Raw genomic sequence first — 24,671 nt, 5'->3', positions numbered from 1 at the left:
TTTGGATGGGTATATGAATAGGAAGGGTTTGGAGGGATATGGGCCGGGTGCTGGCAAGTGGGACTAGATTGGGTTGGGATATCTGGTCGGCATGGACGGGTTAGACTGAAGGGACTGTTTCCATGCTGTACATCTCTATGACTCCATGATCTTTTTGACAATCATAACTGGTTCTGCACCAATGTTGAGTAACTGGGGGCACCACAGCTTGATATTTGTGTAGGAGCCTTTGGGGACTCAGTTGCATGGAGGAAATTAAACTCGATTTATGCTCAGCTCCACAGTTCCATGCTGAGAATAGCAGCAGCTTTCAGGAAGGCTGGAATTACAGACTAACATCTGTTTCTCCAGGACATCACTTTGTCAGGTTGGCATAGTTGTGGGTAGTTTCGCTGAGGTGGGAAGTTGATTTGCGGATGTTTCATCCCCCTGTCTCGGTGACATCTTCAGTGCTTCGGAGCCTCCTGTGAAGCGCTGCTGTACTGTGTCTTCTGGAATTTATTTGGTTCCGTTCCTGCTGTTTCTGGTTGCTGGTTCTGGTAGTTCATTGTAGTAGCCGATATATCAGGTCCACGTCTACTTGTTTGTTGATGGAGCCCATGGATGAATGCAGTGCTTCTAGAATTTCTCTGGCTGTCCTCGGTTTAGCTTGTCCTATGATCGTTGTGTTGGCTCAGTTGAATTTGTGGTCCTTGTCATCTGTGTATATGGCTAATAAGGACACTGGTCATGGCGTTTAGTGGCCAACTGGTGTTTGCAGATGCAGATTGCTAGTTGGTTGCCTGGTTATTCTATATGGTGTTTTGTGCAGTCTTTACATGGAATCCTGTAAATTACACTAGTTTTGCACATGCTGGGTATAGGGTCTTTTGTTCTGGTGAGTTGTCTAAGCGTGGCTGTCAGTTTGTGGTCTGTCATGAATCTGAGTGGTCAGGGAAGTCTAACCAATTAGCCACTAAATGCCACGACCAGCTGTCCCTAGTAGCCATACACACAAATGACAAGGACTGCAAATTTGACTGGGACAACACAACGATAATAGGACAAGCTAAACAGAGGACAGCCAGAGAAAGTCTAGAAGCGTGGCACTCATCCACAGACTTCATCAACAAACACATAGACCTAGACCCAATATACCGGCCACTGCAACAAACTACTGGAATTGGCAACTGGAAGTAGCAGGATGGAACCAAATAAATTCCAGAAGACACAGTACAACAGCACTTCACAGGAGGCTCCAAAGCCTGAAGATGTCACTTAGACAGGGGACGAAACATCTGCAAATCAACTTCCCAGCTCAGCGAACATACCCACAACTACACCCAACTGGCACCTGTTCCTGAATTTGACACAAACCTTGAACTTTGACAGGTTTTTCCATTTGTTTGACAGACATTACAGAGCACGGTGCAGAGTCCAGATAACAGGAAAGACTTTTTATTTCGAGGAGACACTGAGGATTCTCCTCTGACCAGTCTTTCTGCCAAAATACGAGAAATTGTCACCAGAAACCTGAAGGAGGAGGAGAAATCAGGTAAGAACACGAAGAGTGAAGAACCAACAGAGTAAAAGACCAGCTTCTGACTGATTCATTCAAACTTTTGCAGCCATAGAATCAGGGAGTAAAACTGCTGAACACTGTTAACTAGGGAGTGATCTTACTATGTTAGCTAAACAGTGAATTACAAAATGTTGCCAGGGTTGGAGGTTTTGAGCTTTAGGGAGAGGTTGAACAGGTTAGGACTGTTTTCTGATTAAATTAGATTACTTACAGTATGGAAACAGGCCCTTCGGCCCAAAAAGTCCACACCGACCCGCCGAAGCGCACCCACCTAGACCCATTCCCGTACATTGACCCCTGCACCTAACACTATGGGCAATTTAGCATGGCCAATCCACCTGACCTGCACATTTTTGGACTGTGGGAGGAAACCGGAGCACCCAGAGGAAACCTCTGGCAGACACGGGGAGAACGTGCAAACTCCACACAGTCAGTCACGGGAATTGAACCCGGGTTTCTGGTGCTGTGAGGCAGCAGTGCTAACCACTGTGCCATCGTGCCGCCCTGGAGCTTCGGAGGCTGAGGGGGTATCTTGTAGAGGTTTATAAAGTCATGAGGGGCATGGATAGGGTAAATAGACAAAGTATTTTTCCCTGGGTGGGGGGAGTTCAGAATTAGTGGGCATAGGTTTAGGGTGAGAGGGAAAAGATATAAAAGAGACTTACAGGGCAACTTTTTCACTTAGAGGGTGGTACATGCATGGAATGAGCTGCCAGAGGAAGTGGTGGAGACATCTGGATGGATATATGAATAGAACGGGTTTGGAGGAATATGGGCCAGGTGTTGGCAGGTGGGACTCCATGGGGTTGGGATATCTGGTCAGCATGGATGAGTTGGACCGAAGGGTCTGTTTCCGTGCAGTACATCTCTATGAATTTTTGTTTTTTTTAACTCTGCTACATAAAGCATAACGTTTTACGCTGCCTAGTGTTTAACACATCATTTTAAATAAATAGTAACTCTGTACAGTAAGACAATGAATAATCCTTACTCAACTGAATACAATGATGCATTGCAGAATGCATTGATGCTGTTAAGTACACAGTCTTGCATTTAGTATCCATTAACTCCAGGAATTGTGACAAGTAGCCAGTGCCATTTGTCCTTGCACCCCCATTTGATTTGGCTAATTAATCTTACACACCCTTTTGATGTTGGTTCTCTCTGCTGTAGCATTGTCCCTGGAGATGACATCTGTGCTGCCACTTCAAGAAGAGAATCGCATCTTGCAACAGGAGTTATCCCGGGTGGAGGACCTCCTGGCTCAGAGCCGAGCTGAGCGAGATGAACTGGCGATTAAATACAATGCCATCAGTGAGCGGGTAGGTGAACCAAGGGTACATGAGGATTGACACAACCTGACAGGACATATTTTCTACAGGAGACAGGTTGGGTGGAGTTACTGCAAAGTATTCGGTCCAAAGATCAACCAGCTCACATAGACCATGTGGTTGTTTCGTGGCGACACCAGGATCAGGCTGCCTTTGAATTCACAGTGGGACACCTTGAAGAGCTGGGAATCCATATGGTGAAGGAATCTACTGTGCTGTTTCATAGGAAGCCCCAAGATTTCCATCCAGCCACAGCACAGGAATGCTGAAAATGTAGTGGATTTTCAGGGAGACAGTTAGACTCTGTACACATCTATAAATAGTGGTCGGCATTCCATCCTAGCTCATTCCTCATGCCCTCATTTATCATTAATGAAAGATAAGGATGTGGGTTTATGTAGGTCATGAGTTGGTCATATACCTGACCAAACCGGCTCTATTTGGGATAGGCGGCTCTGAGCATCCCACAGGAGATCGGGCTAGCTTTACAAGACTCGTGGTTCATGACCTCTTCCGAGGGGTCATGAACCACCGTCTGGATGAGGAAACCCTTTTTAATAACCGATATCAAAATTATATTTGCACCTACTTCTTTTAAGAGCCTAGGATGTGGGCATTAGGTCCTCGGACTTTAGTTATTATGGTTAAGAGATTGCCCAAGACCTTATCCCTAGTCCCTAACTTCCTTTCACATCTTGATTTTTGATTTATCTTTGAGAAATTTTCTTCCATAGTGAAGACAGACACAAAATGCCTGTTCAACAATTCTGCCTTTTCTTGGTCTTGCACCCATTAAGGGTGACATTTAAAGTGATATTGGGTGAGTGCCGTGCTGTCCTTTGCCTGGTATCAGGCTAAGGTTCTCTCATGTTGATTTAAAAAAAAACCCATGACACTATGTTAAAGAAGAGCATGACTACCTTCCCCAGTTTATCCCTTACCTAAGGACACAAATGATCACGTCACTAATGCTGGTGGTGGTTTGCTGTACGCAACTTGGTTGCCGGGTTTCCTTCAGTAAAACAGACTACATTCCCCAAAACAACCTTAATTGACAGTAAAATAGTTAGGGATTGAGCTGGTGAAAGGTGCTGTATTGTTCAATTCTTCCTTTAAGAAATGTGGTTTTGACCCTTCAGCCTGGGTTTTGTTTTGTTGACGCTGGTGTGTCTGGAAGACGCTTTTGTAGCAAGTTGTCCTCCCACTCATCGTGCTTGTCCCATGACCTGGCACCTTGCTTGGGATGGAAAACTGTGTTTACGCTGGTGGTGCGGATTCATTGTCTGTTCAGAATGTGCTTAGATTTCATTAACAAGGCAAATGGTGGCAGTGACCCAGGAGCAGTCAGCCTGCCTGGGCTTGCCTTCCCTCTTGAATAACTCATCAACATGTCTCAACATGCCTTAGTGTAGAACTTGAGCTTTAGCATCACTGAATACTTCCAATTTAAGGTATTGACTTGCGATACGCCTGCAACACCTCCCATTCCAAGCTACCGCAGTATCGGCCTGAATAATCTTTGTGTTTTAGGTTTCACTTTCGAGTTTCCCATTAGGCCGTGTTGGTTGCCGTGATGCTCCATGAGGTACTGAGCCATAGAGACTAGGGGAGTTCTAGCTGATACAGTAGAGTTGGAGGCTTGTTTTAAGCCACTATAACACACACACACACAAATTGTAAGGGAAGTCATCAACATATAACATAGAATCGCTACAATGTAGCAGCAGGCCATTCAGCCCCTTGATGCCTCTCCGAAGAGCATCCTATCCATCCCTGAACTTGTATTTCCTCATGACTAATTCACTTATCCTGCATATTCCTGGACACTACACAGCAATTTCCCATGGCCAATCTGCCTAACCTGCAGGAACCTGGAGCACCTGGAGGAAGCCCCAGCAGACACAGCGAGAACGTGCAAGCTCCACACAGACAGTTGTCTGAGATTGGAATCGAACCCAGGTCCTTGGTGCTGTGAGGCAGCAGTGCTAACGACTGAGCCACTGCTGCTCCATGCTGAGAGAGACAAGCCACAAAATATTTCCATAAAATCTGAAGGCCTGAAATTGAATAAGCTTCTATTGGTTCTTAGGTAAAATCTGACTTTATGTCTATTTAACCTGAGGATAAACCAGAGCAAGTTTCAGAAACAAAGATAACTATTTGGACCATCAAATCAGTGCTGACCCTTTACCCAAACTAATCCTGCTGCCTTACGTTTGCCCCTCAGCCCTGTATTATTTTAGAATCCCTACAGTGCAGACAGAGGTTATTTGGCCCATCAAGTCTGCACAACCCCTCCAAAAGGTTTCCCATCCAGACAACCCTACAATGGGATTTTACCCATGACTAACCCATCTTGGCCTCCCCTCTTCATGTTAATTTAACATGGCCAATTCACCTAACCTTCACCTCTTTGACCTGTGGGAGCAATCTGGAGCACCCAGTGAGAGAACCCACACAGGGAGAACATGCAAACTCCACTCAGACAGGGTGGAATTGAACCCAGATCCCTGGCACTGTGAGGCAGCAGTGCTAACTATTGAGCCACTCATTACCCTCTCCTTCATATGTTTATCCAGCTTTTCCTTAAAGTCAATTATCTATGTTTCAACCACTACCTGTCCAAACCAATCCTGCATTCAGTGACATAGATTACTTGGAATTATGGATATCACAATAGTCTTGCCCTTGGTCACCAGATCAGGCATTGTGTTTATTTATTCATGAAGGGAATGTGGGTGTCACTGACTGCCGTTGATCTGATTAGCTCTCTCAGTCATTTCGGAGAGCAGTTAAGAATCAACCCCATTACTTTGGTTTTGGAGTTACGTGTGGGCCAGACCAGTTAAGCATGGCAGATTTCCTTCCCTGAACGGCACTGGAGAAGCAGGTAGGCTTTTATCATCGACATTGGTTACATGGTCACCATTTGACGATCTGTTCCAGAATGTTTTAAACCTGTGTTGCCTAACCATTAAGGAGGAGAAAGTGAGGTCTGCAGATGCTGGAGATCAGAGCTGAAAATGTGTTGCTGGAAAAGCGCGGCAGGTCAGGCAGCATCCAAGGAACTCGAACTCAGAACCGCCTTCCTAACCTGCAATCTTCTTCCTGTCCTCTCCGCCCACACCCCACTCCGGTCTATCACCCTCACCTTGACCTCCTTCCACCTATCACATCTCCATCGCCCCTCCCCCAAGTCCCTCCTCCCTACCTTTTATCTTAGCCTGCTGGACACACTTTCCTCATTCCTGAAGAAGGGCTGATGCCCGAAACATTGAATCTCCTGTTCCTTGGATGCTGCCTGACCTGCTGCGCTTTTCCAGCAACACATTTTCAGCGCTTGCCTAACCATTAGCCTGGGGTTCTGGTTGAATAAACTAGTGACACTAACAATATACCACCACTAGCCCATTTGAGTGAGTGAGGCCAGAATTAAGGGCTTGGATGTAAGGTCTGTTTTGATCAAATATCTTCCTGGCCAGATCACAAGCATGAAGAATGGTATTTGCTGCCTGTGGAATCCGGTGTTTGCCGCCTTCAGCAGGGGAGGGAGAGAAAATTTTAAAAAATCAAAACCTGGAGACGTGACAGGTCTTAGTTCAAAACAAAAACAAAGCGTTGGATTTTACTTGTGAAAAAAAATCTAACCATAGAGGCATTATTGCCTGTTCACCCCATCCAATCTAAGCCTGCCTTCCACAGAGCCATCCAGAGTTATGAGAATTCCCTGAATTATCCGAATCTTCTGTAAGATTTTTTTCAATTTATTTTATTCTTGGGCTCACTGATCATTTGTTTGCACAGCACTCATGGACAGGAGTTCCAGGATATTAATCCCCACTAATCCCCTCCCTCAGCCTGTATGCCAGAAAGCTTAGAGCCCTTTGCTTGATTCTAACCTTGTTTTCATACTTCCCAGCAATCAGCTGACTTTCAGTTCCTCCAGCAGCCTTTCCCCACCCTGATTTTTCACATATAGAGGAGCGACACAATGCTTTGCTTGGTTGCCATGACGGCAGCCTCTCAGGGAGGCCGGTGATGTTCCAGTGAATGGCAGGGTCTATTGGTATGGAAATTTTGAGAGGAAAGCAATGAGACACTCGACCATCTGGGCATGCAGGGATTGTGGGGGCTGGGGGACTGGAATGAGGTGGCAAAAATAATTCTGAGACCTCTCTCAGTATAGTCTGCAGGAATTCATGGCTTTGATGTTTCTGAACCATTTCAGGGGAGAAAAACAGATCTTGAATTTCTAACAGATAGCTGCATGTTAACAGTTTAACCATAATGTGGCAGGTAGTTTCTAATTAAATGTCAAACATGAAAAGCCATGGCATTGAATTCCAGCAAGGGATGAGTACAGAAAGGGAGACAGTGCAGCTCTTAAAAGGAATGATGGTTTTGGGCTACAAAAGAACATTTAATAGAAACAAGAGTAGACTGTGTGACCTCTTGAGCCTGCTGTGGCTGACTTTCAGCTCCAATTGAACAATCTTAAATATATTAAGTATGCCCTTACAAACATGCGAATCAGTGCAGGATTAGGGCCTTTAAGACTACACCATTCAATAAGATCATGGCTGAACTGATTACTCCACATTCCTGCCCACCCCCGATAACATTTCATCACCTTGCTCATTGAGAATCTATTTAGCTTGGTCTTAAAATATTCAAGATCTTCCACCATCTTTCTGAGGAAGAGCATTCTGAAGACTGCCAGTCCTCTGATGAAAAATAAACATTTTTTTTTCATAAAACATAGAACAGTACAGCATACTACAGCATACTTAGGCCCTTGATGTTGTGCTGAACTTTTATTCAACTCTAAGATCAAACTAACTTGAATACTCTTCATTTTACTATCATCCATGTGCCAATCCAAGAGTTGCTTAAATGTCCCTAATGTATCTGACTCTACCACCGCTGTTGGCAGTGCATTCCATGCACCCACCACTTTCTGTGGAAAGAACCGACCTCTGACATCTCCCCTAAACCTTCCTCCAATTACCTTAAAATTATGCCCCCTTGTGATAGCCATTTCTGCCTGGGTAAAAGTCTCTGACTATTCACTCTATCTATGCTCTCATCATCTTGTACACCTCTAACAAGTCACTTCTCATCCTTCTTCGCTGCAATGAGAAAAGCCTTAGGCTCCCTCAACCTTTCTTCATAAGACATGCCATCCCAGTCCAGGCAGCATCCTTGTAAATCTCCTCTGCACCCTCTCTAAAGCTTCCATGCCCTTCCTATAATGAGTGACCAGAACTGGACACAATATTCCAACTGTGGTCTAACCAGGGCTCTATAGAGTTGCATCATAACCTGGCAGTTCTTAAACTCAATCCCTCTGCTAATGAAAGCCAACAGACCATACGTCTTCTTAACAACCCAGTCAACTTGGGTGGCAATTTTGAGGGAACTGTGGACGTAGATCCCAAGATTCCTCTGTTCCTCTACACTGTCAAGATTCCTTCCTTTAACCCTGTATTCTGCATTCAAATTCAACTTTCCAAAATAAATCACTTCACACTTTTCCAGGTTGAACTTCATCTCCCACTTCTCAGCCCAGTTTTGCATTCTGTCAATGTCCCGTTGCAACCTACAACAGCCCTCCACACTATCCACCAGTCCACCAACCTTCGTGTCTTCAGCAAACTTATTAACCCACTTACTCATCCAGGTCATTTATAAAAATCACAAATAGCAGAGGTCCCAGAACAAATCCCTGTGGAACACTGGTCACCAATCTCCAGGCTGAACACTTTCCACTAATATCTCCCACTGTCTTTCAATTCTGCATCCAGACAGCCAGATTTCCCTGTATCCCTCATCTCTTACTTTCTAAATGCGCCTACCATGCGGAACCTTACCAAACGCCTTGCTAAAATCCATCTACACCACATCCACTGCTCTACCTTCATCACTGTGTTTTGTCACATCCTCAAAGAATTCAGTAAGGCTAGTAAGACATAGCCTGCCCCTCTCAAAGCCATACTAACTATCTCTAATCAAACTATGGTTTTCAAAGTAATCATAAATCCTGTTTCTCAGCATCCTCTCCAAAAATTTGCCCACCACTGATGTAACACTGACTGGTCTGTACTTCCCAGGATTATCCCTATTCTCTTTCTTAAACAAGGGAATAACATTTGCTACCCCCATTTGCCACCATCTATCTTAAATGGATGATCCCTAATTCTTAAACAGTGACTCCTACTTCTAGATTCTTCCACTGGACAAAACTGGACAAATAATTTTCACACTCACCTTGTCGAGACCCTTCACGATCTTGTGTGTGCTTCAGTCAAGTTCCCTTTATACTTACAAGAGTTAGGAGGTCATGTTGTGACTGAACAGGACATTGGTTAGGCCACTGTTGGAATATTGCATGCAATTCTGGTCTCCTTCCAATCAGAAGGATGTTGTGAAACTTGAAAAGGTTCAGAAAAGATTTACAAGGATATTGCCAGGGTTGAAGGATTTGACCAAAGGGAGAGGTTGAATAGGCTGGGGCTGTTTTCCCTGGACTGTCAGAGGATGAGGGGTGACCTTATAGAGGTTTATAAAATCATGAGGGACATGATAGAATAAATAGACAAAGTCTTTTCCCTGCAGTAGGGAAGTCCAGAACTAGAGGGTGTAGGTTTAGGATGAGAGGGGAAAGGTATAAAAGAGACCTAAGGGACGACTTTTCACGCAGTGGGTGGTACGTGTATGGAATTAGCTGCCAGAGGAGGTGGAGGCTGGTACAATCACAACATTTAAAAGGCATCTGGATGGATATATGAATAGGAAGGGATTGGAGGGATATAGGCCAGGTGCTGGCAGGTGGGACCAGATTGGGTTGTGATATTTGGTTTGCATGGACGAGTTGGACCAAAGCGTCTGTTTCCATGCTGTACACCTCTATGACTCTATATAAGCCTAGCCTGTCCAACATTCTCTCATGAGACATGTTCATTCCAGGTATCCCTTCGCTGTTTCCTTATTTTCTTATTTCCTTTAAATAAGAAGGCCAGTGCTGTGCACGGCACTCCAGGTGTGGTCTCACCAATGCCCAACATAACTGAGGCACAGCACACCATTATGACATCTGTCCAAATCTAATGCCCCTGTGCAGTATTTGGATGAAAACCTTCCCAACTTTCTAGTTATACAACTGGCCCCAGGCATGGTTTGGTTTAGACTGTCCCAAAGGTACAGCATCACTCTCCACAATGTGCTGACTGCCTGAGCAGTTACCATGGAGACAAGTAAGAGGCTTCAAAACACATGAGAGCTTCGCTGCCGCGTTGCTAATATCTCAGAATCCCCTTCTTGTACCAGAAGGAGCCTGCAGCCCTCACAACCGTTTAGTTTGTGGCTCAATGTGAAAAAGAGAGTTTGTGGGTAAGTAACTGGATGTGGACTGAAGAGTTATGTGGTGGACGTTGCTATGGGAACATCAGTTTGCTGCATTGAAGATGAGAAGGCTTCAGAGAGATCCACTTTTATAACATGGATGCAGCAGTGATTAAAATGTCAGTCAGCGAGCATCAGTACATGACTGCATCAGGAGAGTGAGTCCATCAGTAATGAGGAAATGAACCGGTCTGTAACATAGTCCTAAAAAGCATACAAAACTCTAGTAATGTACATATAATGAAACTTGAAGAGTTCTGTTCTAAGGTAAGCTTGAGTTGAACCATGTTGACAATTAATTTTGTTTTAAAAATTGTTTTCACATTAATATTAATTCCCTTCCCCATTATCTTTTCTGTCTGTCACAGCTTTGGTTGTTTTCATTTTCCCTATGTTTTCTGTCTAAGTACAAATTATTCCCAGTTATTACTGTGTTTCCAATTGTTATTGTGTCTTACTGTGAAGTTTTCTTGCAAACATCAGTATTAACTGGGCTGTTCCCAGTCTTTTCAGCGTTGAATTCAATAAATTTCTATGAGTTTGGGACGCTTGATGCAGTGTTGTCAGTTCCAAGGCTTGGCAAACATTTTAACTGCAGTTAGGTTAAGGTGTTGTCTCTTGTCGTGTGGAGCCATCCAGACCATGTTCAGGCCCTGATCTGTTGGGACTCTGCTGTCTGCACTCCTGAATTAAGGAGAGGAGCAATTTGCCTCCATTTCAAAGTCCGTTTGTTGTTCCTTGACCCCCTCATAGAAAGCTGTTGTAGGAACTTTGATTGAAGACAGTATAATATCTGGTTGTGTTTCCATTTATGACCCCTATAAGTTCTGTTCACACTGTGGAGTGGAATTCTTGAGAAATGTACAAGCAGCTATTTTAATTTAGATTAGACTCCTAGTTAATCACTTGCTCTGGGTATTTAAGAAATATGTGCAAAGTGTAAATTCAATGATTTTCCCTTGATGAAGTGTGTTTGAGGTGTTAGTGCTCATTTATTGTACCATTGTTGTTTCACTAGTATTAATTCCATTGTATCTGACACAGCTGGAGTAGTCACTGTTCTTGAAGGGCAAATAGTCTGTAACGACCCCTAATATAGGTATATCTGGTATCATCAGTTGATGTAAAATAGAGAATGACTATACAAAACAGGGCTTTATAGGGGTGGGAAAGATGCATGGTAGGACAAGCAAAAAAATTGAATGTGACAGGCCTTGGAAGTAGGGATAGGGACTTTTTAATAAGACATTCTTTGGAATTTAAATTGGAAGAAATATCTTAAACAAATATTGACCCTGATAAGTGTCTAATCATTCCTGCTGTATGAACATCAAAAGGGGACAAACGTATTTCTTCTGTAGTTCCATTTTACAGTGAAATTCAACATGGAAACAGGCTGCTTTTGGAGATCAAAAGTTGCAAAATTCTGCTTGCGGTAAGGTCCTTGAACAGGGCTCTGAGCTTCTGCCTGTTATACGAGGTTGGCTCTAGAGAAGATTTGAGGAATTTATTGAAAGGGAGTCTTTTTTGTTCAGTTTATCTGCTAAATGGTTGATTTTATTTAAGATTTATATGTTTAATATGTATATATTTCTCATTTCTTTTTCCATTTTAACATTATTTTCTGAAGGTAATGAAAGGTTTATTTTATATGTCAGGTGTTATTGCAAGTTCCTTTTGTTTTAGGCTCAATGTTATTAAGGGCATGTATGAGGTACAGAGTAAGATGACCAAATGATTTAGAAAAGTTATTACCCAGCAGGATCAGTCAAATAGATGGGTGACTGTCAGGAAAAGTAAGAAGGTAGTTCAAAAGTCTCCAGTGTCTATTCCTCTATCAAATCAATATTCAGGTTTTAAAACTATTGAAGGGGATAGTCTCTCTGAGGAAGATGCAGTCAGTTATTGGACCTTTGGAATAATTTGCACGTTAGACAGCTTTTGACAAAACTTAATAGAATTATTGTTATAGGGGGCTGTCCTCTCAGGGGTATAGACAGGAGATTCTGTGGCAGTGAGCATAAATTTAGGATGGTTTGTTGCTTTCCTCCTTACTAGGATTAAGGACATCTCTAAGCGATTCAAGTAGGGGTGGAGGCTGGTACAGTTACAGCATTTAATACCCAACTGCATGGGTATATAAAGAAGAAGATTTATAGGGATATGGACCAGATGCTGACAAATAGGACTAGGTTAGGTTAGGGTGTCTGGTCGGCATGGAGGAGTTGGACTGAAGGGTCCGTTTCCGTGCTATACAACGCTATGACTCTATATTGTTAAAGGTGAGATTGAGAAGCCAGAAATAATTGTACACGTTGGTAGGAATGACATTTTTAAGGAAAAGACTAAAGCAGAACAGAGTGAATAGAAGATTTAAAAAATATAACCTGAAAAGTAATTTCTGGTTTACTCCCAATGCCAAACTCAAAAGAGGGAAGGAACAAAAGGATAAAGGAAAGAAATGAATGGCTGAAGAGGTGGTGTTTGTTCAGAGAATCGGGTTTTTGGACAATTTGAATGCCTTTGGGATAGAAAAGACCTGTTCACAAAGAATGGGTCTAACCTAAACTGGAAAGGGACCAATATCTTAGCGGAGAGATTTGCTCATTCCATTAAGGAAGACTTTATCCTGAGAGAGAGGAATTCTAAGTATCAGTGTAAATAGAAAAATTGATGGGGAAGGTTCTCAATGTGAAGTGAGATTCTGAATGTGAAAATAGACAAGAAAGACAAGAGAGAGTCAGAGTATGTCGTAACTCTGAAGAACTAAATTGAATTTATTTTAATACAAGTTGTCTTAGAGGCATGACTGATGAACTCATGGAATGTTTAAGAGCATGGAATTAGGACATCATAGCTATTACAGAAACTTGTCTGAGAGATGGACTGGATGTCTGGAAATGCATGAAGGTGGATAAATCCCCAGGACCTGATCAGGTCTACCCTAGAACTCTGTGGGAAGCTAGGGAAGTGATTGCTGGGCCCCTTGCTGAGATATTTATATAATCGATAGTCACAGGTGAGGTACCAGAAGACTGGAAGTTGGCTAACATGGTACCATTATTTAAGAAAGGTGGTAAGGACTAGCCAGGGAACTATAGACCAGTGAGCCTGACATCGATGATGGGCAAGTTGTTAGAGGGAATCCTGAGGGATAGGATGTATGTGTATTTGGAAAGGCAAGGACTGATTAGGGATAGTCAACATGGCTTTGTGCGTGGGAAATCATGTCTCACAAACATGATTGAGTTTTTTGAAGAAATAACAAAGAGGATTGATGAGGGCAGAGTAGTAAATGTAACCTATATGGACTTCAGTGAGGTGTTCGACAAGGTTCCCCATGGGAGACTGATAGCAAGGTTAGATCTCATGGAATACAGGGAGAACTCTCCATTTGGATACAGAACTGGCCCAAAGGTAGAAGACAGGGTGGGTGGTCGAGGGTTGTTTTTCAGACTGCAGGCCTGTGACCAGTGGAGTGTCACAAGGGTTGATGCTGGGTCCACTACTTTTCATCATTTATATAAATGATTTGGATACGAGCATAAGAGGTATTGTTAGTTGCAGATGACACCAAAATTAGAGGTGTAGTGGACAGTGAAGAGGGTTACTTTCAGATTACAACAGGATCTTGACCAGATAGGCCAATGGGATGAGAAGTGGCAGATAGATTTTAATTCAGATAAATGTGAGGTGCTGCATTTTGGGAAAGCAAATCTTGGCAGGACTTGTACACTTAATGGTAAGGTCCTATGGAGTGTTGCTGAACAAAGAGACCTTGGAGTGCAGGTTCATAGCTTCTTGAAAGTAGAGTCACAGGTAGATAGGATAGTGAAGAAGGCATTTTGTTTGCTTTCCTTTATCGGTCAGAGTATTGAGTATAGGAGTTGGGAGGTCATTTTACGGCTATACAGAACATTGGTTAGGCCACTGTTGGAATATTGTGTACAGTTCTGGTCTCCTTCCTATCGGAAGGATGTTGAAAGGGTTCAGAAACGATTTACAAGGATGTTGCTAGGGTTGGAGTATTTGAGCTATGGGGAGAGGCTGAACAGGCTGGGGCTAGAGCATGGGAGGCTGAGGGGTGACCTTATAGAGGTTTACAAAATTATGAGGGGCATGGATAGGGTAAATAGGCAAAGTCTTTTCCCTGGGGTCGGGGAGTCCAGAACTAGAGGGTATAGGTTTAGGGTGAGAGGGGAAAGATATAAAAGAGACCTAAGGGGCAACTTTTTCATGCAGAGCGTGGTACATGTATGGAATGAGCTGCCAGAGGATGTGGTGGAGGCTGGTACAATTGCAACATTTAAGAGGCATTTGGATGGGTATATGAATAGGAAGGGTTTGGAGGGATATGGGCCGGGTGCTGGCAGGTGGGACTAAATTGGGTTGGGATATCTGGTCTGCATGGACCGGTTGGACCAAAGGGTCTGTTTCCATGCTGTACATCTCTATGACTCCATGACTCTAAATGGTCATCAATTCTATCTTTTATAAACTACCTCCAACAATTTACCCACAACAAAAGTCAGACTCATTTGTCAATAGTTCCCCAGTTTCCACCACCACCCTCTGTCTTCTACCTTTGTGCCAGTTCTGTATCCAAATGGCTGGTTCTCCCTGTATTACATAAGATCTAACCTTGCTTAACCAGTCTCCCATGGGAAACCTTGTCGAACACCTTACTGAAGTCCACATAAATCACATTTACTGCTCTGCCGTCATCAATCTTCTTTGTTATTTCTTCAAAAAACTCAATCAAGTTTGTGTGACATGATTTCCCATGCACAAAACCATGTTGACTATCCCGAATCAATCCTTGCCTTTCCAAATACATGTACATCCTGCCCCTCAGGATTCCCTCCAACAACTTGCCCACCACCAAGGTCAGGCTCACGGGTCTAAAGTTCCCTGGCTTGTGTTAACCACCCTTCTTAAACAGTGGCACCATGTTTGCCAACCTCCAGTCTTCCAGCACCTCACGTGTGACTATCGATGATTCAAATATCTCAGCAAGAGGCCAGCAATCAGTTCTCTAGCTCCCCAGAGTTCTCTGGTAGACCTGATCAGGTCCTGGGGGTTTATCCACTTTTAACCATTTCAAGACATCCAGCACTTCCTCCTCTGTAATTTTGCAAGATGTCACCATCTATTTCCCTACAGGAGAAAGTGAGGACTGCAGATACTGGAGATCAGAGCTGAAAATGTGTTGCTGGAAAAGCGCAGCAGGTCAGGCAGCATCCAAGGAGCAGGAGAGTCGATGTTTCGGGCATGAGCCCTTCTTCAGGGCTCCTGATTTCTGAAGAAGGGCTCATGCCCGAAATGTCGACTCTCCTGCTCCTTGGATGCTGCCTGACCTGCTGCGCTTTTCCAGCAAAACATTTTTAGATCTATTTCCCTACAGTCTATATCTTCCATATCCTTTTCCACAGTAAATACAGATGCAAAATATTCATTTAGTATCTCCCCCATTTTCTGTGGCTCCACACAAAGGCCGCCTTGCTGATCTTTGAGGGGCCCTATTCTCTCCCTAGTTACCCTTTTGTCCTCAATATATTTGTAAAAACCCTTTGGATTCTCCTTAATTCTATTTGCCAAAGCTATCTCATGTCCCTGTTTTGCCCTCCTGATTTCCCTCTTAAGTATACTCCTGCTTTCTTTATACTCTTCTAAGGATTCACTTGATCTATCCTGTCTATACCTGACATATGCTTCCTTCTTTTTCTTAAGAGAAGCAAAAGTTAATTAAGGATCGTCAGCATGGTTTTGTGCAAAGAAAATTGTGTCTCACAAACTTGATTATTGAGTTTTTTGAGGAAGTTACCAAAATGATTGATGATGGCAGAGCAGTAGATGTTGTTTACCTGTACCTTAGTAAAGCCTTCAACAAGGTTCCACATGGTAGACTAATTAGTAAAGTTATATCACACACAGTTCAGAATGAGCTTGGCAATTGGATATATAATTGGCTTAAAGACAGAAAGTGGTTGCTTTATGGACTGGAGTCTTGTGACCAACGGTGTTCCACAGGGATCGGTTCTGGGTCCCCTTTTTTAAGATTAGATTCTCTACAGTGTGGAAATAGGCCCTTCGGCCCAACAAGTCCATGCCGAACCTCCAAAGAGTAACCCATCCAGACCCATTTCCCTCTGGCTAATGCACCTAACATTATGGGCAATTTAGCATGGCCAATTCACCTGACCTGCACATCTTTAGACTGGGGGAGGAAACCAGAGGAAACCCACACAGACACAGGGAGAATGTGCAAACTCCACACAGACAGTCACCCAAGGCTGGAATTGAACCTGGGACCCTTGTGCTGTGAGACAGCTGTGCTAACCGCTGAGCCACCGTGCCACCCTTTTGTTTGTCATTTATTTAAATGATTTGGAATAGAATATACAAGGCATGGTTGTAATTTTGCAGATGACACTAAAATTGGTGACATAGTAGAGAATGAAGAAGTTTTCTATGATTACAAATGGATCTTAGTTAAATGGGTCAATGGACTGAAAAATGGCATATGGAGTTCTACCTGGATAAATGCAAGTATTGCATTTTGGTACAATAAACAAGGGTAGGGCTTATACAATTAATAGTATGGCTTTGGATAGTGTTGTAGAACAGAGGGACCTAGTGGTGCAAGTATATAATTCTTTGAAGTTTGCATCACATATAGGCAGGGAGAAAGTGAGGACTGCAGATGCTGGAGATCCGAGTTCAGAGTGTGGTGCTGGAAAAGCACAGCAGATCAGGCAGCATCCGAGGAGCAGGAGAGTCGACGTTTCAGGTGTAGCTTATATAGGCAGGGTGGTTAAAAGGGTGTTTATCTAGGTAGGGTGGTTAAAAGGGTGTTTGGCATGCTTGCCTTTGTCGTTCAGTCCTTTGAGCATAGGAGTTGGGAAGTCATGCTGAGGTTGTACAGGACATTGGTGAGGAAAACCATGTCTCATAAAGTTGATTGAGTTTTTTTGAGCAAGTTACCAAAATGATCGAGGGTAGATGTTATTTACTTGGACTTTAATAAAGCCTTCGGCAAGGTTCCGCATGGTAGACTGTAGACTGGAATACTGTGTCCCTGTACTGGTCATCATGTTATTATCAAATTAGAGAGCGGTCAGAAGAGATTTACCAGGATGTTGCCAGCTATGGAAAGTTTGAGTTATAAAGAAAGAGGTTGGGACTTTTTTCATTGGAGCATAGGAGGTTGAGAGGTGACCTTATAGAAGTTCATAAAATAATGAGTGGTGTGGATAGAGTTAATGGTGGTTGTTTTTTCCCTATGATGGAGGATTTCAAGACTAGAGGGCACATTTTTAAGATGAGAGGAGAATGATTTTAAAAAAGGCAATTTTTTTTTACACAGAGGGTGGTTCATGTGTGGAATGAACTACCTAAGGAAGTTAACCAGATCTGTCTGGAAGGAGGAAATGAAACTGTCCAATGTGTACTTTGACTGCCTTGACTGATGCCTCCCACTGTCTCTGTCTCTCTCTCTCTCTCTCTTCTCACAGCTGGAGCAGGCCTTGAAGCTTGAGACAGGGGAGAGGGAGCGCGAAAATCTGGAAAATAAGAGCCTGGCGCAGCAGAACATTGAGCTAAGGCGCCGCCTGGAAGAGGAACAGGCTTCATATAAACGCAAGCTTCAGGCCTACCAGGAGGGTCAGCAGCGGCAGGCCCAACTGGTCCAGAAACTTCAATCCAAGGTACTGGGCTATGAACCTTGAAGTTTTCATGAATATCTGTCCCTGAGTTTATCTTGCCTGTCTCCACCAGTTTTCCTTCCTCCTTTCACAGTTGTGAGACAGAGTTCCTTTGGCTTCCAATTGCTACTAAGCATATGGATCAATTAAATGAACAAAGGTTGTTCAGACAAAGGAAGGTTGAGAAACTTTTGTATGTTATCTGGGGCCTAACAGAACAGCCCTTTGGGACAGATGAGCTGAGATCTGCCAAATTACTTTCTGCAACCGTGTCAATGTTGTCCTTGTGAAGTTCTGCCCACGAGCGGGAAGGGTGGTGCATTATGGGATGGTTCTTGTGCATTGTGGGACTGACCATGTCTGCTTCAAATGGCAGGTCCTTCAGTACAAGAAGAAATGTGGCGAGGTGGAGCAGCAACTGATTGAGAAAGCCACAGAGCTGGAACAGCACCGACTCTCCGTAAGTGCCGTGGGGAGAGCTTGCTCCAGCTCGTCCTTTGCATTTGAACCCACAAATAACATGCCAGGTGCAGAGAGGTTGTGTGTTACCACACTGCAGCTTTTGCACCACGGAGCAGCTCTGTTTTGGAATAGATGTGTAATTACTCTGGTGATGAGGGCCCATCTGGGTTAATCCACTGTGTGGACATTGATTCCTGAGCTGTGGCGAGGGCACTGCCTGCCATTCTAAATTGGAGCAAATTTGCATTATTTTCAACCAACTTTTCATTCTGCCATCTTTTGATACAAAAGCTTTTGTATGTAGATCAATTTAATTCCTTTCCAAAATTATATATGAAACATTTGTTGAAGTGCATTACAATAGAATTGAAGAGTGGTAAGCAGACAGAGTGCAAAAAAGACTTTAGATTAGATTCCCTACAGTGTGGAAACAGGCCCTTTGGCCCAACCAGTCCACACTGACCCTCTGAAGAGTAATCCACCCAGACCCATTTCCCTAACACTATGGGCAATTTAGCATGTGACCTGCACATCTTTGGACTGTGGGGTAAATATAGCAAGCGACACGAATATCTGATTCCATTTATGTTGCATCTACATTTATATCACACTAAACATTTTCTGATGCATCCATTTCAAGGGGTTTTACACTGATTCCTTGCAGGCCATGTGATGTGGTAAGGAACCTGGGAGGACCATATACCTCATCTGTTCCCCACAGAGCTTTTGTAACAGCGTCCCAGGCTATTGTGCTGTCCTTCAGCATGTAGTCTTGGAGCTTGTAATGTGTCAGTCAACAGCATTCAGTCCTCACAGTTTTAGACCAACAATCTTCCTTCACCGAGTTGAAGTCGGTGTTTATCTCCATGTACGTCCCTGGGAATAGTCTGTAAAATGAGGTCTGATTCGAGAAGAACTTCAACAAGAGCTGTCCCCTTTCTTTCCAGAAGCTCTTGGCAAGCACACATTCTGGAAGGCGTTGAGTGATGATTTCCTAACCACTGCCTCATTGTGCCATTACACTAATTTTGAATTGTGAAGACAAACTGTTTATTGCTTAAAAATAACAGGCATTTTGATTCTTTTTGTTTCATTATTATAAGCCAGACTAGCACCCCCAAGTATGCAATGGAAATTAAGATTTCACTACATTTCATAGGATTAACTTCCAAGATCTGACTCCATTGCAGATATCCAATGGGTTGAGAGGAATACTGGTGGATTCAGCGACTTTTTTTTGTGTGTTGTCCCCAGCTATCTGACTCCAATTCCCACTGGGATCTGGTTGATCGTGTGAGGAGGTGAACTGTTGAGTTTTTGAAGTTGGACGTATATCCTTGCAATTTTCCCCTAGTGGGTGTTTACACTGAAATGCAAAGCGCAGAAATGCAGAGAAAATTACCCTGACACATCTGTCACACAACAACGTGACAAACAATGCAGCTCATCCCCCACAGCTTTAATTAAAGCCGACTGTACTCTCTTCACAGAGCCAGCTGGACCTCACAGAGTCACGACTGCGACAGTCTGAAGAGGAACAGAGCAATGAACTGGAAAACACCCTGATCCGCTTGGAGGAAGAACAGCAGAGGCAAGTGGGGGAAATCACATGGATCTGACCTAGAGAACTGCGTGGGTGGGGGTGGGGGGGGAATTTCCCATTTGTAGTGAATCCCCAAACCAATCATGTGGAAACCCATTTAGGAATTTGCTGCAAAGAACTTTTATTTCTTTATAATATTATTGTGGGAGTATCACTATTCTGAACTTTTATTTCTTTATTTATCTAATTTATTACTATGATGTTGTAATTTTGAAGGTCTGTAATACTGGAATTCTTATTTCTGTATTTTTCTAATTTTTTTCCCTAAGAATTTATACTAAATAATCTGTACCTAGGCACCTTTGTACCAAAGATTGCACCGTCAATAGCAACTTGTAAACGTTCACTATACTGATGTGAGTATATGTGACAATGAAGCTAATCCATTCAATTCCACTCCATATTTGCTCTTCCTCCTCTATTCCACATTTCTAGTGGGTGTTTTTCTGGGTAACCTTTCTCCTTTTACTTTCTGTGACTCAACCTGAGCTCTCTGACTGGCTTATTCATTGTTGGCCATTGGCAGTGGGCACTTGTAGATGCCAGAATCAGCCTGAACCTGTCTGATCTTTGGCCTAACCACCCACTCCAACACCTGAAACCTGGGAGCCACCACTGCGCCATTCCTCACTGACCAAGTTCAGGCTGAGAATCTCTCCCCTGAATCCATCATTTGTTTGGTTCTGGAGTCAGCCTGGTCTGATTTGATGTATCTGTCCTCGGCATTTAGAAGTGCCAGCCTGACCCAAGTGAACTCCATGCTCCGGGAACAGCTGGACCAGGCAAATTCTGCCAACCTTGCCCTGAGTGAGGACATTCGCAAACTGACTGTCGACTGGACGAAGGCACGGGAGGAACTTGAGCAGAAGGAGGTGGAATGGAGACAGGAAGAGGAGGTACAAAATATCTCAGTGCATTTTATAACCAAGCTCGGGCCCTCCTTTGTCATACATCTTTATATTCACCAAGGCTTAGGTGCTGCTGAATGTAGTCTGGTCACTGCATGGGCTTAAAAATTATGTGCAGGCAATGAATATTACATGGGAACAGTGACTTACAGAGGTCATTAATTGGTAATAGAGGAGATTGTTCTTAGGCATATGATATGCAGCAGAACATGGCACAGTGGTTAGCGCTGCTGCCTCACAGCGCCTGAGACCCGGGTTCGATTCCCGACTCAGGCGACTGACTGTATGGAGTTTGCACGTTCTCCCTGTGTCTGCGTGGGTTTCCTCCGGGTGCTCCGGTTTCCTCCCACAGTCACAAAGGTGTGCGGGTCAGGTGAATTGGCCATGCTAAATTGCCCGTAGTGTTAGGTAAGGGGTAAATGTAGGGGTATGGGTGGGTTGCGGGTCGGTGTGGACTTGTTGGGCCGAAGGGCCTGTTTCCACACTGTAAGTAATCTAATCTAATCTAATGTCAATGTTATAGAAGAGGAATTGCTGGAGGTCTTATCCTCACATAACGGTAGATAAATCCCCTGAGACCTGATCAGGTGTTTCCCAGACTTTTGTGGGAAGCTAGGGAAGAGATTGCTGGGCCTCATGCTGAGATATTTGTATCATCGATAGCCATGAGATGCCCAAAGACTAGTGGTTGGCTGATGTGGTGCCAATATTTAAAAAAGGCTGTAAGGAAAAGCCTAGGAGTTATAGACCAGTAAGCCTTATGTCATTGGTGGGTATGTTGTTGGAAGGAAGTGTGAGGGACGGGATTTACATGTATTTGGAAAGGCAAGGACTGATCAGGGATAGTCAGCATAGCTTTGTGAGTGGGAGGCATGGTGGCTCAGTGGTTAGCACTGCTACCACACAGCATCAGGGATCCAGGTTTGATTCTAGCCTCGGGTGACTGTGTGTGTGTGGAGTTTGCACATTCACCCCGTGTCTGTGTGGGTTTCCTCCCACAATCCAAAGACATGCAGGTTAGGTGAACTGGCTGTGCTAAATTTTCCACAGTGTTCAGGGATGTGTAGGGTGGGTGCATTAGTCAGGGGTTAAATGGAGGGTGATGGGTCTGGGTGGGTTACTCTTCGGAGGGTCGGTGTGGACTTGATGGGCCGAAGGGCCTGTTTCCACACACTGTAGGGATTTTATGATGTGACCTGAATCACGTCCCACTAACAACTCAGTTTTTTGAAGAGATGACGAAGAAGATTGATGAAGACAGAGTGATAGCCACTGTGCATATGGACTTCAGTAAAGTATTCAACAAGGTTCTGCATTTAGATTGGTTAGTAAGATTAGATCACATTGGGGTCAAGGGATAGGTAGTCAATTGGATACAATATTGTCTTGAAGGTAGGAGACAGAAGGTATTGGTAGAGAGTTATTTTTTGGACTGGAGGCCTGTGACCAATGATAGGCCACCAGCACCAGCTGGGTCCACTGCTTTTGGTCTTTTATATAACTGATGTGGACATGAATATAAGAATTATAGTTAGTAATTTGACAGATGACACCAAAATAAGTGGTGTAGTGGACAGAGAAAAAGTTTATCTCAGAGCACATTGTGATCTTGATTAGATGGGCCTAGGGTCATAGAAGTGGCAGTGTATAATTTAGATAAATGTGAGGTGTTGCATTTTCATAAGGCAAACCAGGGCAGATCCTATGCAGGAAATGGTAGGGCCCTGGGGGGTGTTGCTGAAAGAGACCTTGGAGTGCAAGTTCATAGCTCCTTGAAAGTGGAGTTGCAGGCAGATAGGATAGTGAAGAAGGCGTTAGATATGCTTACCGTTTTTGGTCAGTGCATTGAGTATTGGAGATGGGAGGTCATGTTGCAGGACTGTACTGGACATTGATTAGGCCACTTTTGGAATAGTGCATATAATTCTGGTCACCCTTCTATAAGAAGGATGTTGTTCAACCTGAAAAGGTTCAGAAAAGATTAACAAAGATGTTCCTAGGAAAGGTGCATTTGAGCTATAGGGAGAGGCTGAATAGGTTGTGTTTTTTTTAACCTGGAGCATCGGAGACTGAGTGATGACCTAGAGGTTTATGAAATTATGAAAGGCAGGAATAGGATGAATAGCCAAGGTCTTTCCCTGGGGTGGGGGAATTCAAAACTAGAGGGCATAGATTCAAGCTGAGGGGGAAAGGTTTAAAAAGAACCTGAGGAGTGACTTCTTTACACAGAGGGTGCTGTGTTTCTGGAATGATCTGCCAGAGGAAGTAGTGGAGGCTGGTACAGTTATGCCATCTAAAAGGCATTTGGATGGGTATGTGAACAGGAAGGATTTAGAAAGATATGGGCCAAGTGCTGGCAAATGGGACTAGGTCAGATTGGGATGTCTGGTCAGCATGGATGAGTTGGACTGAAGGACATGTTTCCATGCTGTACATCTCAATGACTCTGTAACTAATGGGGAACATTGAGACCTGATGGGGAATAGATTGACAGTGAGTAGACAAACTGAGGAATGTTAGGACAAACAGCATATGGATAAATGAATGCATTCTGATACAACTGTTCAATGTAATGATCTCTGTTATGACCCTCAGTGTAATGGTCAAGCCTCAGTAAGTCCTCCACTGGAATTTCGAAGAGTCAGAGGCAACTTGTTTGAAATGTTATAGATCCTGAGGAGCCTTGACAGGTTAGATATGGAGAGGATTATTCTCCTTATTGGTAAGTCATGATCTAGGGGGCTCATCGTTTAAAAGTAAGGGGTTGCCAATTTAAGACAAGTGAGGCAATTGTTTTTACTCTGAGGCTTTGGAACTCGCTTTCTGAAAATATGATGGAAGCAGAAAATTTTAGTATTTTTCAGGCAGACGTAGAGAGATTCTTGGTAAACAAGTAGGTGAATGGTTACAGGGAAGGTGGGACTGTAGATTAGATTTGAAATAACAATCAGAACAACCGTGATCTTATTCAGTAGTGGAGCATTAAATGATCTAGTCTGCTCCTTGTGCATATGTTTGTATGTATGATTTCTGATATATCCCTTGACCTCAGTGTTACATTCTCTGTTGCAACCCCCAGTGTAATGCTCAATCTAGCATTGTCAAACATACCTCACATCTGATACTGTATTAGGCTCGGAAATGTCCCTTTCTCATCATTGTTGTGTCCTGGAACATCTTCCCCATCCCCTCTCTCTCTCTCTCTCTCTCTCTCTCTCTCTCTCGATTTCTAGTACACCCGTTACCTCACTCTGAATTCTGAGGTTTTTTTTGATACTAGTCTGGAATATTGAGCTTTAATCTTTCTGTGTCTTTTTATTTTAGTCCTTTAACACCTATTTCAGCAACGAACACAATCGCCTGCTGACTCTCTGGAGACAGGTCGTGGGCTTCAGACGTCACTTCTGTGAGATAAAGTCAGCCAGTGAGCGGTGAGACACGTAGCGACATAGTTTAAACAGAGAATGCTGTGGAAGAGGGGGCAGGCAGCGGGCACACTCTGAGTATGGGTCTGCTCATGCCTGACTCCTACAAAGCGCTGGTTATCATGGAGGAAGGCAGTACATTTAACGAGAGGCAGATTCAGTTTGAGCCCCTGTCCCCAGTCACCATCTACCAACTCTTTCAACAGTCGGTGTGATGTCAAAGCAGGAAAGTGTGGAATTTTAACATGAAACCCCTTGGCTGCAGTAGTGACCATAC

General features: G+C 43.7%; 1 protein-coding gene across 3 annotated transcripts in view; it reads left to right on the top strand.

Annotated features, from left to right (window-relative positions):
• Positions 1-24,671, top strand: part of LOC132833604 (rootletin-like) — a 97,175-nt gene that overhangs the window by 16,250 nt on the left and 56,254 nt on the right. For 2 of the 3 annotated variants that reach the window (XM_060851992.1, XM_060851990.1), the window contains exons 2-8: positions 1,393-1,534; positions 2,735-2,883; positions 17,808-17,999; positions 18,373-18,456; positions 19,949-20,049; positions 20,792-20,957; positions 24,294-24,400. In XM_060851992.1, the coding sequence (XP_060707975.1) occupies positions 2,749-2,883; positions 17,808-17,999; positions 18,373-18,456; positions 19,949-20,049; positions 20,792-20,957; positions 24,294-24,400 (785 nt within the window). In that variant the 5' untranslated portion in view covers positions 1,393-1,534; positions 2,735-2,748. The remainder of the gene's footprint in view (positions 1-1,392; positions 1,535-2,734; positions 2,884-17,807; positions 18,000-18,372; positions 18,457-19,948; positions 20,050-20,791; positions 20,958-24,293; positions 24,401-24,671) is intronic. The other variant, XM_060851991.1, reaches the window with a different exon arrangement.

The sequence above is a fragment of the Hemiscyllium ocellatum genome, chromosome 37, assembly GCF_020745735.1.
Source record: "Hemiscyllium ocellatum isolate sHemOce1 chromosome 37, sHemOce1.pat.X.cur, whole genome shotgun sequence".
NCBI lineage: Eukaryota > Metazoa > Chordata > Chondrichthyes > Orectolobiformes > Hemiscylliidae > Hemiscyllium > Hemiscyllium ocellatum.
The sequence above is the reverse complement of the archived record's forward strand: the minus strand, read 5'-3'. Positions and strand labels throughout refer to the sequence as shown.